Source organism: Trichomonas vaginalis, chromosome V, assembly GCF_026262505.1.
Source record: "Trichomonas vaginalis G3 chromosome V, whole genome shotgun sequence".
NCBI lineage: Eukaryota > Parabasalia > Trichomonadida > Trichomonadidae > Trichomonas > Trichomonas vaginalis.
The window spans coordinates 5,349,792-5,365,608 of record NC_067207.1 but is presented as its reverse complement, the minus strand read 5'-3'; the positions used below and the strand labels follow the sequence as shown (position 1 = coordinate 5,365,608).

At 34.4% G+C, this 15,817-nt stretch overlaps 9 protein-coding genes across 9 annotated transcripts; 4 read left to right on the top strand and 5 right to left on the bottom strand.

Annotated features, from left to right (window-relative positions):
- Positions 1 to 384: 384 nt before the first annotated feature.
- On the bottom strand, positions 385 to 2,587 carry TVAGG3_0282640 (sulfur transport; the record flags this gene model as incomplete). Its single annotated transcript, XM_001323471.2, has 1 exon — positions 688 to 1,920. The coding sequence occupies one exon, from the start codon at positions 1,918 to 1,920 to the stop codon at positions 688 to 690; it is 1,233 nt and encodes a 410-aa protein (XP_001323506.1).
- A 213-nt stretch (positions 2,588 to 2,800) lies between these two features.
- On the top strand, positions 2,801 to 3,604 carry TVAGG3_0282630 (ribonuclease inhibitor domain-containing protein; the record flags this gene model as incomplete). Its single annotated transcript, XM_001323472.1, has 1 exon — positions 2,801 to 3,604. One exon carries the CDS (start codon positions 2,801 to 2,803, stop codon positions 3,602 to 3,604), a length of 804 nt encoding a protein of 267 aa, XP_001323507.1.
- Positions 3,605 to 4,110: 506 nt separating this feature from the next.
- Positions 4,111 to 4,757, top strand: TVAGG3_0282620 (structural constituent of ribosome; the record flags this gene model as incomplete). Its single annotated transcript, XM_001323473.2, has 1 exon — positions 4,123 to 4,653. One exon carries the CDS (start codon positions 4,123 to 4,125, stop codon positions 4,651 to 4,653), a length of 531 nt encoding a protein of 176 aa, XP_001323508.2.
- A 256-nt stretch (positions 4,758 to 5,013) lies between these two features.
- TVAGG3_0282610 (uncharacterized protein) lies at positions 5,014 to 5,514 on the bottom strand (the record flags this gene model as incomplete). Its single annotated transcript, XM_001323474.2, has 1 exon — positions 5,084 to 5,503. One exon carries the CDS (start codon positions 5,501 to 5,503, stop codon positions 5,084 to 5,086), a length of 420 nt encoding a protein of 139 aa, XP_001323509.1.
- Positions 5,515 to 5,715: 201 nt separating this feature from the next.
- TVAGG3_0282600 (uncharacterized protein) lies at positions 5,716 to 6,863 on the bottom strand (the record flags this gene model as incomplete). The annotated part of the gene is made up of 1 exon (XM_001323475.1): positions 5,769 to 6,863. One exon carries the CDS (start codon positions 6,861 to 6,863, stop codon positions 5,769 to 5,771), a length of 1,095 nt encoding a protein of 364 aa, XP_001323510.1.
- Positions 6,864 to 7,203: 340 nt separating this feature from the next.
- TVAGG3_0282590 (Chain a 40s Ribosomal Protein S26) lies at positions 7,204 to 7,649 on the top strand (the record flags this gene model as incomplete). The annotated part of the gene is made up of 1 exon (XM_001323476.2): positions 7,211 to 7,567. The coding sequence occupies one exon, from the start codon at positions 7,211 to 7,213 to the stop codon at positions 7,565 to 7,567; it is 357 nt and encodes a 118-aa protein (XP_001323511.1).
- A 277-nt stretch (positions 7,650 to 7,926) lies between these two features.
- On the bottom strand, positions 7,927 to 9,632 carry TVAGG3_0282580 (glucose-6-phosphate isomerase family protein; the record flags this gene model as incomplete). Its single annotated transcript, XM_001323477.2, has 1 exon — positions 7,957 to 9,585. One exon carries the CDS (start codon positions 9,583 to 9,585, stop codon positions 7,957 to 7,959), a length of 1,629 nt encoding a protein of 542 aa, XP_001323512.1.
- Positions 9,633 to 11,324: 1,692 nt separating this feature from the next.
- Positions 11,325 to 12,050, bottom strand: TVAGG3_0282570 (enkurin family; the record flags this gene model as incomplete). The annotated part of the gene is made up of 1 exon (XM_001323478.1): positions 11,325 to 12,050. One exon carries the CDS (start codon positions 12,048 to 12,050, stop codon positions 11,325 to 11,327), a length of 726 nt encoding a protein of 241 aa, XP_001323513.1.
- Positions 12,051 to 12,386: 336 nt separating this feature from the next.
- TVAGG3_0282560 (glycosyltransferase 61 family) lies at positions 12,387 to 13,994 on the top strand (the record flags this gene model as incomplete). Its single annotated transcript, XM_001323479.1, has 1 exon — positions 12,387 to 13,994. One exon carries the CDS (start codon positions 12,387 to 12,389, stop codon positions 13,992 to 13,994), a length of 1,608 nt encoding a protein of 535 aa, XP_001323514.1.
- Positions 13,995 to 15,817: the final 1,823 nt, after the last annotated feature.

Below are 15,817 nucleotides of genomic sequence, written 5' to 3'. Positions count from 1 at the left end.
TCTTACATAGTGATGTTATGGTCTGTTTTAATGGTAAAAGGAGTTAATTTAATGATTGCTCCTATTTGAATTTAAAATCATGGAAATCTTTTAAGCGTCATCAATTTTTTTGATCTACGAAATAAGATCATAGTGAGCCATATATGTTTTTCTGATTGATTTTATGAAAATTATCGAGATCAATTTAAAATTTGAATCTGAAGTTAAATTTTATTAATACATATCCAGTAAATAGTAATCACATTGAAATCAAGCCAAAAGAAAATATTAAAAATTTTGAATGAAATAATTTTTTTAAAATTTGGGATAATATTAATATACATTATGTACTGATTAACTTTTGTCTTAAATCATTTCTTTCAAAATTGTGAGTGCAAGTATGATGCCAACTGCCGTCATTGGTACTCGTTGCTAAAAGGGAGCGTTAGTAAGAATATCACAGCTTTCTGCTGCTCCAGGTGCATTTGTTTTCATTAGATAGCTTCAACAAGCCCAAAATTGCAGTATCTTTTCGATTTTTTAAAATCGCAAATTTCAAAATTTTCAACGATTACAAATATTTTCCCTTTGAAAGTTACAACTTAGACAACTGTAAAACAGTTAAAACAAAAAACTCAACACAAAAACCCATAATTAACGAAAATGTAAATTTTTTTACATATAAAACAAACATAATGATAAACTTGTTCACGGGATAACAGCGTAAGCGGCTACGTCATCAGAAGTCTTCTTCTTCATCGTAACTAACTGAGTTAATTTCAATGTTGCGAAGCAACCGATAATAGAGCCAACTAGCCACAAGATTCCGTGCATTGAAGATGAGGCCATGCCTCCTATAACAATGCTGACGGTGCAACCATTCGAAATTCGAGAAGATAAGCCAACTAAGAATCCTCCAATCGCTCCTTTGATACAGGCCACGGCATCCGATTTCTCGACATTTCCGAAGGTTCCCATTATCGTACTTGCGATGAAAGAACCGATAATCAGTCCGATATTTACGATGATCGAAGTGTTTGAGAGGAGATTCTCAGGGATTACCTTTCCGCTGAAGTACAACCAAGACTCCGGATGCAATCCGCAGACCTGAAGAATCCTTGCACCGAATACAGGTATTCCTTCCTCCAAATTCACCATCGATCCGTACAAAAGGTAGAAGACACCAAGGCCACCCCCTGCAATAAGTGCGGTTCCGACTTGAACGACCTTAAGAATAATTTCCTTGATATGACTTGGTTTTTCAATGTTTTCGTTGAGGAGAAGGTTGACAGGGGCTTCATATGTCTTCTTGTAACCCATTACGATGCGTTCTGCCGCGAAAGTTATCAGGATTAATCCAATAAGTATCGCGAGCATGATACCGAAGTGTATCTTCATTGGCTTAGTGCTCCTCTGGAGTCCTGTATACCAGGAGTAGACAGAATCCAAAGTTCCAACTGTAGATCCGACAATGCAAGTCGCGATTGCGATGAATGACCTCGGGGAACCATCTCCGATTCCTGTGAACATGCCAAGTATGCAGCCGGAAGAAAGCTGCATTCCGACTCCGAAGATCAGGGAACCGACGATTGTCTTCACTCCGACGGGCTGTGACTGGTCGAAATACCCTTGGTGGAGGTTCCTGAGGAACAGCGGCTCGTACTGAGGGAAGTATTTGAGAACTGAGACAAATAAATTTACGACAATGATTGTTATCAGCAGCCAGCGGAATTGCTGGACTTCTCCTGATATCGCCATCTTTTCGTAGCATCCTTGGAATGAGAAAGAACTAAATTTTATCATCATGTTTACTATTATAGCAATAATTGCGAGATAAGCTTTATATTTGGCTTCAGCTCTTAAAAGAACTATTAATACATAACCTACTGCAGCAGCTAAACTAGCAATAATGAGCCAGGCACGTTTTGCTGAGAATTCCATATTTTTTGAGGTGTCAGTTTTTTGTTAATTACTAAAAATTATTTTTCATTGTATTCCAGAAGATAAACAAAAGTATCAAATTATTTTGTGATCCAAAATATTGAAAATAGTCTCAATTTTTGATCCAAAATTTTATTAACAAATATCATATGCTAAATATCTCAAATAGATTTCATATCTTCAAGAAATCGACTTTTAATTTCCATTAATTATTCCTATCCGTCTCAAATAATTGTGAGGTTTGATATTGTCAAACGTCATCATTTTTGGAATTACCGATCGTTTGAATCAGTCAAATATCTTAAGAGTAGAATCATTTGTTGATGCTTTATTCTCTCTTTATTCCAAATCTATTTGAATTTTTATGGATAAATCATATTTCTTTCTTCACCAATTTTTATTAGCTGTTTTTTCTTAAATGCAATGTACATTTGCAATGTATGGGAAGTATACTCTTGAAACACCTTCTGAAATCATATTGATATTCATAGATTTTCAATACAGGAAATAAATATTGCAATTTCAGCATTATCTTAGTACCGAAATGCACCAAAATAGTGTTTCTTGAAAATGAGACAATGACAAAAGGTATCTTATCTATTCAAATATTCCGGAAAGAAAAATCAAGTTCATTTCGAATGATCAAATCTACAGATAGTCATGCATAGTAGTTTATGATTAATATCCTATAATATTATATGCATATTGCCATTATTTCGATACAATATGAAATCAATAGTAACAATCTAGCATTAAATATGCTGGATTAGATCAAATAGATACAACCATCAAGAATGATAGAGTTTTTCGGATTTAAATTGTATGACAGTCCTATTATCAGAGATGGAGAAATTTGGCGCTGAAAAAGTGACAAATAAAAATGAATTCTTCAGCTGATATTATCAAGATGCGAATCAAGCTCATGCATAAGACAGGAGAACTTTCTTTTCATTCACAAAAATTTCCTATTGAAACAGTTTTCACTCTACCTGAGTTTAAGAAAAGTTCAAATTTAATAAAAACGTTTAACCTATCAAGAACAGATTTTAAGTCAGCTGAAAATATGCCATTATTACCAAACGTTACAACATTTATTGCAGACAACACAGAAATTGCAAATTTCAAGAATTTTTTAAATATGCCTTCCTTAACTAAAATTAGCATTAAAAATACACCTGTATCAAAAGAAAAAACACTTAAACTTACTTTATATCTACTTTTCGGAGAAGCTTTATCTTCTGTTTCAGGAACTTTAATTCCACAGTCAGTTATTGAGCGTGCTGAACAATATCCACCTTTTACACGAGATCTTATCAATGCTGGATGGATTGCTACATATCCTCCTCCATCAGATGAAGAATTTGAACAAATTTGCAAAGATTATAATGTTGAATACAAAAACGAACAGAATTCAGATGAAAACAATAGCGAAAATGATGAAGAAGAGGAATTCAGTGATGAAAACTACTGTTTCTTGATCCAATCTCTCAGAGATAGACAAGAAAAGATGCTTGCAGATGCTGCAGAATATTTTGGAGTTGAAGAAGAGGAAGAAGAGAACGAGGAACAGTTTGCATTCAAAGTTGCAAATGTTTTTAGTGAATTTGGAATTGATATCGGACTTCCAACAAACGAAAATATCTTATCTGCTCTTCGTAATGCATGCGAACAAGCTGCACAGTAATTTATTAAATTGTTTTGTTTATTTATTCTTTCAAAATTAATGAACTTTTTCAAATCTCAACAACCAAAATGTCTATCAATACCTATCAATAGAACTTATTGTCTGTTAAGATTTTTACTTATATTATTTCATTCTGAAAACACATTCGATATCTCATGTTTGAATTGATACTTGAAAGGTACAATCACATGAATAGCATTTTTATGGCTGAAAATACCTGTTCATAGGACATAACAAGAAATTAATCAATATTCAACTAGATATGAAAACAAATCATACTAGATCAACAAAATGAAGCAACAATTTTATTATACTATGTTACCTTATTTAAAAACAATTAGTCTAAACAAGAATTAGTGGAAATCGAATTTCAAATAATTCTCATGTTTGTTTTGCTAAAGAAAGAAGAATGTATAATAATATCAAATCCGAAATCAAAATCAGAAAATGATCAAAAAGGCATTTTGCGGTTTTCTCATGAACGGTTTCTATCGGCTGTGGCCGGTCCTTTTATCAGGATGTCTCTTAAGCAGTATCTTGTCATTGGCAGACCATACCCAACAAAGGAAATCGCCAACCCACCAGCAGTCCGTGTTCAGGTTTTTGCTCCAGATGAGGTTATCGCCAAATCTAAATTCTGGACAGTCGCTCAGCGCATCGCCCGTCTGAAGAAGGCTCACGGTGAAGTTCTTGCTGTTAAGCATGTTATCGAACCAGAGCCAACACGCGTAAAGAACTACGGCATCTGGCTCTCATACCGCTCAACTCGCAACCACCACAACGTTTACAAAGAGTACCGTGATACAACAACAGAGGGTGCTGTTACAAAGATGTTAGCTGAACTTGCCGGCACACACGACACAACAGCCGACAACATCTCAATCATCAAGGTCGCTGAAGTTGCTGATAAGGATCTCGTCCACAAGAACATTTCTCAGTTCACACACGAGAATATTAAGTTCCCAATCCTTAAGCAGTCCATCCGCGCCCCAACAGCTGCTGCTAGAAAGGTCTTCTCTGGTGTCCGCCCAACAGTCTGCGGCTTCTAAAAGAGCTCAGATATTTTTTAAAATTACTTTAAACAAAAGCCATAAACAAATTTGCTGATATTATTTTACAGACCAAATAAGTTTTATTTTCTAAAACCAAAAATCCATAGTCAATAAACCATAACTTAAATTAATTCTTACTTGATGAATTCCTAAATATCTGATTTCATTTTTTTTTATTTCTTTGTTTCTGACTGTTAAAACCTTTTAAATTACTCTTAAGTAAACTAAAAAAGCAGCAATTGAAAGCTATTTTTGGTTAATTTCTTATGACAAAATATTTGTTCTGCATATAATCAATTCATTATATTTCTTTACATGTTTCAACTTAAATAGAAGTTTTAAAGTAAAAAATATATATGATTTAACTCTAATTTTTTTAGATTATTATAAAATCTATAAATTCTTATAACAGAAAGTAAGAAAATACTTATTTTGTAAAGTACTTAAGAAGTTCTGGGTTGGTTGAGGCATATCCATAACCAGCACCAAGGGCTGCACCAACAACTCCGCCGCCAATGGCTCCTTTCATTCCCCAGTGAGAACCGATGAATGTTCCGGCAACACCACCAGCAATTGCGTGCTTCTGGATTGGTTTAAGATTCTTTGATAATTGACAAGATAATGTGTGGAGACCAGCTGCAATGCCAAATGTATAACCAAACTCGCCAGAGTACTTTTCGATGCAATTTAATGTGTCATTTAATGTAATTAAAGGAAGATTGTCGTGATTACGGCTGAATCCAACAACAAGACCGCAAGCAGTGCCTGCACCATAGCCAATTATGAATGATTTACCAATATCCTCTGCTATTGGAGCGTAGTCAACTAATTCTCTAATAGTTTGCATGGAAATTTTGCTTGAACAATTTTGAGGACGATGACTCGTCACGTTTTATAATTAGAGATTGAAAAATAAGCAGAATGAACCATATATTCATAGCATACAAATGATAGAGATCAATAATATTAAGAAAATGGACTATGATCCAATGAATAAATCTATTTTGAATTCGATTTCAAGCTTGGAGTAAAAAAGATATATTAAAAAGTTCGAAAATGTGCTATATAGTTACAACTTTATGAAATACATACAAAATAATAAGTAATAAAACTTAATTTTCGGGTTGAGGCTGTGGAACGAAGATAAACTGATGGCTTTGGATCGGCAATAGCGGAGCATCTTCTTCTCCGATTGTTTTCTTATTCAAATAGGTAAGGAATAAGACTACACCGGTAATTATAATGGTAATTAAAATAATCATTATAAAGATGAGTATTAGCAGAGTATTACTATTTCTACGGCGTTTTCCTGATGCTTGGTATCTTTCATTTACTCTTGGCTCGTCATCATCTTCAAGATCTCCTCCGCCACCTAAATCTGCAGTTCTAGGGACTAATGTTTTAGCAGGTGTCTTAAATGGCGTCCGTTTTGGCATTACAGGTGTAGAAGTTGGTAAAGGAAGAAAAGCATCTTCTGGAATTTGAACAATTTCAATAATATGATTCGTAATAAAGAAATTTCTCTCGGAGTGTTCGAATCTTAGAGAAATTCCACTTCTATTTCCTTCTATATTTGCTATATATGTAAATGTTGAATCTCTTTTGATATCAAAGTGTGTAAATGTGAAAGCTGCGTAGGGATTTGTAATATTATGGTATGATTGTGTTGAAAAGAATGATTTTGGATTGGAATTTTTGATATATTGCTCTAACATGAATCCAGTACCAACAGTAACGGCTGTAAACTCAACTGGCATTGGCGGATGATGTATGAAGCATACTGTTTCGCCATGTACTGTGATATTACCAAAATCTACGTTTGATGCAACAAAACTTTCTCCTTCATGAGTAGAAAAGAAGACTAATTCACAGAAATTGGCATCTTTTAGAATATAAAATTCAATTTCTGTTTCAACTCGTGATTTTAGTTTATATGAGCAATTAAATTCACTTGAATGGAATCCAAATCGATTTTTTGAAGGAAATATATTGCCAGCCTTGATTTCTCGACCATTTACAATAAGATAAGCTTCAATTTCAACGGCTGGATTAGGTTTGAAAATAATTGTAACGTCTGGATTTTTAATTTCGAGTTTTTCAGTTTTATTTGCTTTAACAACATGTTTAAATGATTGATAATCAAGCATACCACCACGCATTGCTCCATAAGGAGGAGCCCTGAAAAACGAAATCAAAGCCAAAAACATTTCTTATTAAAATAATGAATCAAAAACACTGGATTAACATTTTATGCGAAATTAAGTATAGACCTAAGAAATAGAGTCAATTTTCATAGAATCAAAAATATCAATTCTTAAATATCGAGTTTCAGTGAGATCTTCTATCAAAACATTGCAAAAATGCATGTATATATTATGAATGCATATGGGATATTGCTCAATCTCAGATTTCAATCAATTTCATTCTAAATCAGAGTAATTTGGAAATAGAATTTTGGAACGGTATAAACATGAGAAGGTAAATCTACTTATTTTGGTTGTGTTTAAAAATGTGGAGACAAGAAGTAAAAAGTGACGATAGGAGCGCCTTTCTAATGCCCGTCAAGAGGAGGAATCACGGCCGTTCCAAGATGAACCGTGGCCATACAAGAACAGTCAACTGCATGAACTGCGGTCGCCAAGTCCCAAAGGATAAGGCTATCACACGTTTCGCCATCAAGAATATGGTCGATGCTTCATCAGCTAAGGATGTTTCCGATGCTTGCATCTACCAAGGCTACGAGCTTCCAAAGACATACCAGAAGCAGTACTACTGCGTTTCCTGCGCTGTCCACCGCCACGTTGTCCGCCCACGTAACGTCAACGTCCGCCGCAACCGTGTTCCTCTCTTCCTCAAGCTCAGACTTGAGAAGCTCGAACAGCGCAACGCTCAGCGCCTTTCCAAGGAATAAATTTTTTCATTATGAAAATACAGCAGATTCCTTTCTAAATAACAATTTTTAGAAAACCAGATTTAAACCCATTGTATTTACACATACATTTTTTTTAAAAATATTTTTGAATTAACAAATATATCTTCATCAAATATTAAATCTAAGTTAATCCAGCATAACACATCGTAAAAATGATATTGACTAGTTTGATTTCGAATGTGATACTTATCAAAAGCATTGATCCAACATATTAAATTTCATTATTATTTGATTCTGTGACAAGAACAAACAGAAACGAAAGGAATAATCATCCTACTCTAATACATATAAAGAATAGATATAATAGATTAAAAGAAACATATAAAAAATCAATGTAATTAGAAAAGATCGATCATAATGAAAGCTGTTTATTTAGAGAAGTCGAAATAGTAGTGCTTGCACTTTGAGCACCAGTGGTTATCAGCCTTGATGACACCCTTGAGTGTTGGATATGACTCTTCAACGTTGATGTTCTTGACGATATCGTTGAGGACGTCTTCAGCTTCGTATGGGACATCTTCGAAGCCGAGAGCCTTTAAGATGTCTTCTGTGTAGCCAGAGAGCTTGCCTTCGATCTTCTCGAGGCCAGCGACGATCTTCTTGGATGTAGCGTTAACGCCTGTAGCAGCCTTCTTTCCGTCCTGAACTCCGGGTTGATCGTAAGCGTTGATTCCGAAGAATGAAGCGAGGAATGTGACAACTCTCTCTTCAAGAGCGATCATCATACCGAATGTGAACTCGTTTCTCTCGCGGAATGTTGATGTAGCGAATGATCTCTTGTTCTGGATGAGAGCCTTCTGTGTGCCCATAAGGAAGGCGAGGAGCTGTCTGCCCATGGAGCCAGCCTGCTCGTTGACGTAATCGTGCTCTCTCTTCTCGAAGTAGATCATGCGGACGAAGTTATCAGCGATACCCTTCTGAACCTGCTGCATGAAGGAGTGCTGTTCGCCAGTGCCGACACCACCGAAGACTGTCTGGCCTTGTCTAGCCTCTGTGCCGTCAACCTTGTACTGCTTACCAAGGGATTCCATGTAAAGCTGCTGAAGATAGTGGGCGTACTCTCTCATGAACTCGTTGTAGCAGAGAACGATCATGTTGCGGTGGCCAACCTTGTGGTTGTTAGCATCGATGGCTGTAGCGAGTAAAGCAGCTGGGTTCTCGCCTTCAGCGCGTGTGAGTGTGTCCATGTATGACATACCCTTGATGAATTCGCCGAAGTCGCAGCGAGCGAAAGCGTATGGGACGAAGCCGATGGCGGAGCAAACTGATGTACGGCCACCAGTGTCGATCTCCATGTGCCATGTGCGGATGAACTTGTTCTCATGAGCGATCTTGTCAAGGAGTGAGTCCTTGATTGTGACGGCAGCGTTGTGCTCACCGAGGACGAGATTTCTGTCACGGCAGAGCTTCATCCATGTCTGTGTGTTACCAGCTGTCTCGGATGTGGAGCCAGACTTGGAAAGGTGGACCATGATGGAAGCATCGACGTTGATGTTGGATGTGATCTGGTGGAACATGTCGGAATCTGTGTTGGAGATGAAGTAGATCTTCATTGGAAGGCCGGCTGTTGTGTTGAAGTCCATGCCGTACTTAGCAATGATGAGCATGAGTGGGCCAAGATAGGAGCCACCGATACCGTTGAAGATGATGGACTCGTACTTCTTGCCAGCGGATGTCTTGATAACGCCCGTCATGACATCCTCAGCAAACTTCTTGGCTTCCTCCCACATAGCGAGAGTGTGAGCAAGAGATTTGCCCTTGACAAGCTCCTTCTCCATACGGAGGTTGTAGTGATCGACCATACGATCTTCACTCTCCTCCTTAACTTCTGTGTGGTTAACAATTTCACCGTTTTCCATTCTCTTGATTAATTCGAGAGCCTGAGCAACCTTTGGCTTGTATTCATTGACAATAGCCTCGAAGTTGTCGCCAAGTGTTGGCTCGAAGTGGATCTGCATCCTGAAACCGGATTTCTCGTCGTAGTAGGTTGTCGCCATACTATGAAAGTGAACAAATAATTTATTTTCAATGAATTCGACCATTCTTCTCTCAAATTAGGTGGTTTTGATCGTGTCAAAATCGATCACTTCATATTAAAGCTCACAAGATTTATTTATGAAAGAAACATCTTATATCGGAGGTGAAGTTAACTAACATAGCGTCACTTTTATCATCCTAAAATTTTGTAAGCAAATTGTTCAAATACTTTTTCCTATTTGTTTGATGCAGCTCAAAATTATTACGATATCAGAATAAAATTTTTAATAAATGTCACATTTTTATTTTGCATTGTTCTCCAAGAACTATTGAAATTTTTGATTTCTGCCAATTAGACTATATACGCTGCATGTACAGACCACAACCAAAGTAGTAGAATTGATCTAACAGATTTATTCATAAAATAATGAAATTTCAATTATTAAGGCAAAGTTAATAGGTAATACGAATATATTCGTGCCCCAATCATGCATTGTAACATTGTCATACAGTTCGTTTTTAAAGATTAAGTTTCTTCTCAATCAAACTCAAGAATCGTTCATAAAATTAAGGTCAATCTATGTTCAAAGAAAGGATATCGCGGCAATTCCACAATTATATCATTGTTCTCTTTATTACATAAACATATTATTATTTTTTGATGTATTACAAATTCTTTTTCCGAAAAATATGCTATTAGGGAATGAGACAACTAACGTTGAATAGCACTTCCAATATAGCTTATAATATATGATCAGAATAAATATTTTTGTCAAGCAGAAAATATTTTATTTAAAACAACACAAAAAAATATAAATAACAGAAAGAATATAAAGGATTAGTCAGAAACAGTTTCACGACGGCGCATTCGCTGATGCAATTCCATCCAAGATCGGTAGAATATTGTAATATAATCAAATAAGGTAATAATAACTGCAGCAAGTATTGCGTTATACTGCTCACTTATATATCCAAGTTTACTTGTGATAAAATATACTAAGCAACCACAAGAACTTCTTACGAAGGCAAAACGATCGCAATATTTATGATATGAACTGTGCATTAATTTGAAAACTGCGAAGCATAATATTGAATCGCTTGATGCTATGAATAAAGTTGCTGGCAAAGAATAAGAAAGCGGCATGTTGATAACTCGTGAGTGGCAGTAGATAAATCTGCGAATAACGTTGACTGAATGCATGAATATGAGATATGGCATATTTAGCGGCATAATAATTTTCATTGGGAAAAGTTGTAGAATTGCAAAAATCAAAATTAACAATAATAAACTGTGATCATAAAGTTCGTATGAATCTGTGTGACGTAAAACAAATATATTTAGCCAATATGGGGTTATACCAATTAATAAAGTTTCTATGAATGCAATCGGGACTGCTTTTAACGATTTCGCATTTCCAACAAGCATGCAAGCCCACACATATTGGAATGCTTCCCAAATGGGCATTTGCTTTGTTTCAAAGCAATAATGATAAATATAATTGAACATTGAATTTTTTTAGAAACGTGACGATCGAAATTTTAATTCTAATTTATCTTGAATCAAATGATAGTGTGCAGAATAAAAATGTTCTCCAAAAGCACCGATTTCTCCAATTGAAATTAGAGTGGGATCTGAAAATAATCTCCAAATGTTGTCTTTGTTTGAGGCTTTGAAAAAGAAAGAGTAAGTTTTAAAATAGCAAGGGATTTTTATTAGAAGACATTTCACAGTTTAAAGATTGTTTTAAATAAACAGAAATTAATTTTCTGTGATATAAACATTTGGACGCTCAAAGGTCTTGATATCGGCTTCAAGCTGAGCAGCTTCGCGTTCCATCTCTTCCTTCTTACGACGGAATGAGAGGTTATCTTGACCGAAGCTTAATGAAGCATAGCGTTTCTTATTTTCAGCCAGATTTGCATACAATCCATTAAGAATTTCAATACGTTCTTCCTCAGAAAGAAGGCGGCAACGTGTTTCTGTATCTTCTGGAACCATTGATTCACGAACGTTATCCCAATACTCAGCTTCGTCTGCAGCTTCTTGTTTGACACGATCCAAGTAAGCTGGAACTTGTCCATATTCAGGCTTATCTGTATACCATGTTTCTGGCTTTTCTGGATGAAGCTTCTTTGTCTTCGGAGCTTGTTTCCAGTTTTCAAGAATATAGTTGTGCTTTGTAGGAGACTTCATTTTAATTGTTTCTGTTGCCTTTGGAACTGGTGGCTTTGTCAATCCTTCGTTTCCTTTAGGAATAACGCGCTCTTTAGGTGGTAACTTCTTTGTACGTTCTCCTTTCTTTAAATATTGGCTTGGTGGTTGACGGAGTTTTTCAGGAGGAAGACCCATTGTTGCATGACTGAGTTTCTTTGCAGTGTAAAACTGTTTTTGATCTTGGAACTTACTCTTATGAAGAGGCTCTTTAACAATGACCGGTGGTGGCTTCGGTATTAAATTGTAGATACACTCTTCTTCGTCAATCATTATATTCAAATTTTAGCAACGTACTTTTTTGTGCTCAGAAAAATCATATTCAAAAAATTTAAGAAATCTTTCAGTGAATATAAGTATGTAGCATGCGTATTCCATAAAATTCATATAAAACTCATCCAATGCTAAATTTCTGGATTGAATTTTTTTCAAACCTGATATTTGAAGATCATAAATACTCTAACAACTTCATATGGTCTTGATATAATTGACCTGTTTCTCTGTTTTCTTATTTTAGTTCGATGCATGAATATGATATTTAACAAGAGGAAGATACGATCATTATTAATATTTTTGGTCATCTTTTTCATATCAGGTCAACTCATATTTATGCTTGTAACAAATGTTTCGGGCAAAATTGGCAGTTCTTCAGATAATAAAAATAATATTTGCAGTAATATCGATAAGATCGAAGCAAATCTTAACCAAATCACTATTTCATTCAAGGATCAAATACTTGATGAAACTAATTACTCCGTTTTAGAGCATTTTTTCTTCGAAACAAGTTTATTTAAAGAACCATTAATAGCTGATTATCATGCATTTACGCACTCATATATTGATCAACAGATAATTACATTTGATCTATTATTACCAGCAATTGAAATATATAAAGGAAAATTTTTATGTTTTCCAAACCCTCCAAAGATAAATAACAGAATTAGCAAACTCATTGCCAAAAGCACACGTTATGCTTTCCCAATTACAGTCGATAACGCAGAATATACAAACACAGAATATTCTCAAATGAAATGTTACGGAGAAGATTACAATACAAGATGGTGTGATATGAGAAATGTATACATCTATAAGAACTGTATTACAGTATCAACACCATGCTATTATCAATTTCCGACCCCTTTTTTGATACCAGGTTCAAGAGCTCCTCCATTTGATAGGAAAGGTGATCGATTGAATGCTGAACCGATCGTTTCTCACAAAATATTTAATAAATCCACAGAAATGTTCGAAGTTAACCAAATTTCTTATATTATAGGAAGATTTTACAATTCCATGATGCTTTGGCATATATTATTTGATTTCGCACTACCGACTTATAACATGATACGAACAATAGAAGGTGAAAACCCTTCAGAAGGTCGTTTAATCCTTTTACATGATTATGAAGCTGACGCATTTACAGATTTTTGCAATTTGTTCAGCTCTATACCTGCTAGAAGAGTTAGTAATCTTGCTAGGAACCTTTCTCTCAAGAGAGCTATTGTTGGTTTGGAAAAATTTGATTTAGACCCATCGGTTTATCGAATGACGGACCAAATGATTAATTTCAGATATAGATATAATCGTACTCACGGTGTTGGATTTAGAGAATTCGTTCTAAAAGTGAAAAAATTAGAAGATACAATTCTAAATCCACGTAATCCAACAATAGTTATAATAGAAAGAAAGGGTTCAAGTCGAGATATAACGAATATTGATGATATTGAAGACTTTGTTAAAAAGGAATGTGATTATTGCAAAGTTGTCAGAGTAGATCTAAAATCGCTGGCCATTAATGCGCAGATTTCACTTTTTACATCAGCATCAGCAATAATTGGCCTTCATGGTAGTGGTTTGGCCAATGTTTTGTGGATGAAACCAACTTCACCGGAATTTCCAACAGCCATGTTTGAAGTTATGCCATATAATTACTGGTGCCGTGACTGGTATGAAACTGCATCAAATGTTGCTGATGTTGAATATTTTTCTATTATGAATTCAGAATATTCTATTTTAAAGGATGAGGATTCTATTCGAGCCTTTGAATGCTATTCAAGCAGGTCAATGTGTACGAATATTGTCTGCCATGATTTCCTTCGCGATAAAAAAGTTAAATTAAACATAGATCTGTTGAAAAAAGCATGGTCCCCATTTCAAAAGAAACTTGATGCTGCCAAAGAAAGATTGGATGATATCAACAGATCAAAGACACTTTAATGTTTTGTTTGTAAATATTTTTTTAAAAAAATTATCTTTAAATTCATATTTTTTATTCCATCTTTAGGTCCTTTCTTGGCTATTCATGCGAAATAACTATTTCGATTATTATAAGGGTTTCGTTTTGCTAAAATTGTCACTTTTATAGCATATTTGTTTTTGGATGTTTTGCGAAACCAAAAAAAACTATGATATACAATGTGTGTGTAAAGAAAATACTTTATTTACTAGTTAAAAAATCATTTGGTATTGATCAAGTTATTTTTTCTGGATAAGATATTATATGGATAATTGGATAGAAAATACAATTATATAATCTTGTACCTGGTTTAATTAAGCTAATTGTCATCAGAAACTTGTAATTTTTATGAATTTCAGATTTTCTTTTCATTACTGCTTTTCTTAATAGGTCAAGTTCTTATTTACGTTATAAAGTATGATATTTACAAATATCAAGTTATCGTGTTTTTTGAGAAATTATGAGAAACAAACAAAAATGAAAAAGATAGGAATAGCAATGAATAGTGATGTGGGTATAGAAAATGTAAGAGATATGAATGCAAAGCAATCAGTATTTAGGATATTGACCATAGATTTCGAAAAAAAATGCTGCATATTGAGCGAAAACTATGATTATATTATAAGGCTGTCATTTAAAGCATAATGAAACTATTCCCTTTTCATTTTAATCGAATAAGATAGTAAAGATTTTTGAATTAGCTAGAAACTGATGAGATGTTTTCACAAATCAGATTTTTAATCTCTATAATGCATAATTCACTCAATATCTCAATTTTGATATTGCGAGATATTTTTGCTATCGGTTTCGCAATTTTGACACAATAGCAAGAGGGTTCTATAAGCATTATTATCAACGTAGAATCTGAATATCATATCAGAAAATGTCGCAAATCAGACATTTACCCGACCAAATAGCAAAAATAATTGAATACTTTTCGCAAAAACTTTAAAAATCGATAAAAATATGAAATATAGATATTAAAGAGACTTTTTATATAATATTCATAAAGATTTTCCAAAAATATGATACCGCAAAATTAAAAAAGTGACGTCTTGAGTGGAGTCAAAGGTCGAAATTGCTAGCTAAATGTTTTTTTAGCGAAATTGCGTATTGTACGTTTTTTTCGCAAAACGAAACCCCTAGTTATTAGAAATAGTATTAATGCATTTATCACACAAATAAAATAAAATAAAAAAAACGATAAGATGATTTTACATTTCCCCAGAAAATTTAGAGGATTTCAATGAGGTCCGTTAAATTTTGATTAAAAAAGAAATAAAAATCATCAAAAAATATGGTATATACGAAATGATAAATAGAACTATTTTTGATAATCGTTTTTATCAACCGTCCTTTTCAAAATTGTTTTAGGAAATGGATAACAATTTGTACCATGTCAATACTAATATTTTTTGAAATCTTAAACTATGATCCGAAAAATAAACTGCTTGCCCTAAGGTGGAGAATAGTCAAATTTTTTTTTACATTTTTAGTGAGCGGAACAGAGACACAACACGCATTGAAATCACAAGATGCATGGCTTTAATGATTAGAGATGCAATAATATTGCATCTCTTTATGCTCAAACAGATCCTATTCTGAATTACCCGAAAATATTGCAACCGTTATGCATTGCTACCAAATTTCTCTACTGTCCACTTAACATACTCATACTAGGAACTCCAAATTCTTCAACTATTTACTCTAAAAACTTATAAACGTTCATCCAAATCAAGCAGAAATTCTCCTCGAACAGACATTGCAGAAACTTACGAATATGTAATTGTTAGTCATATCAAAT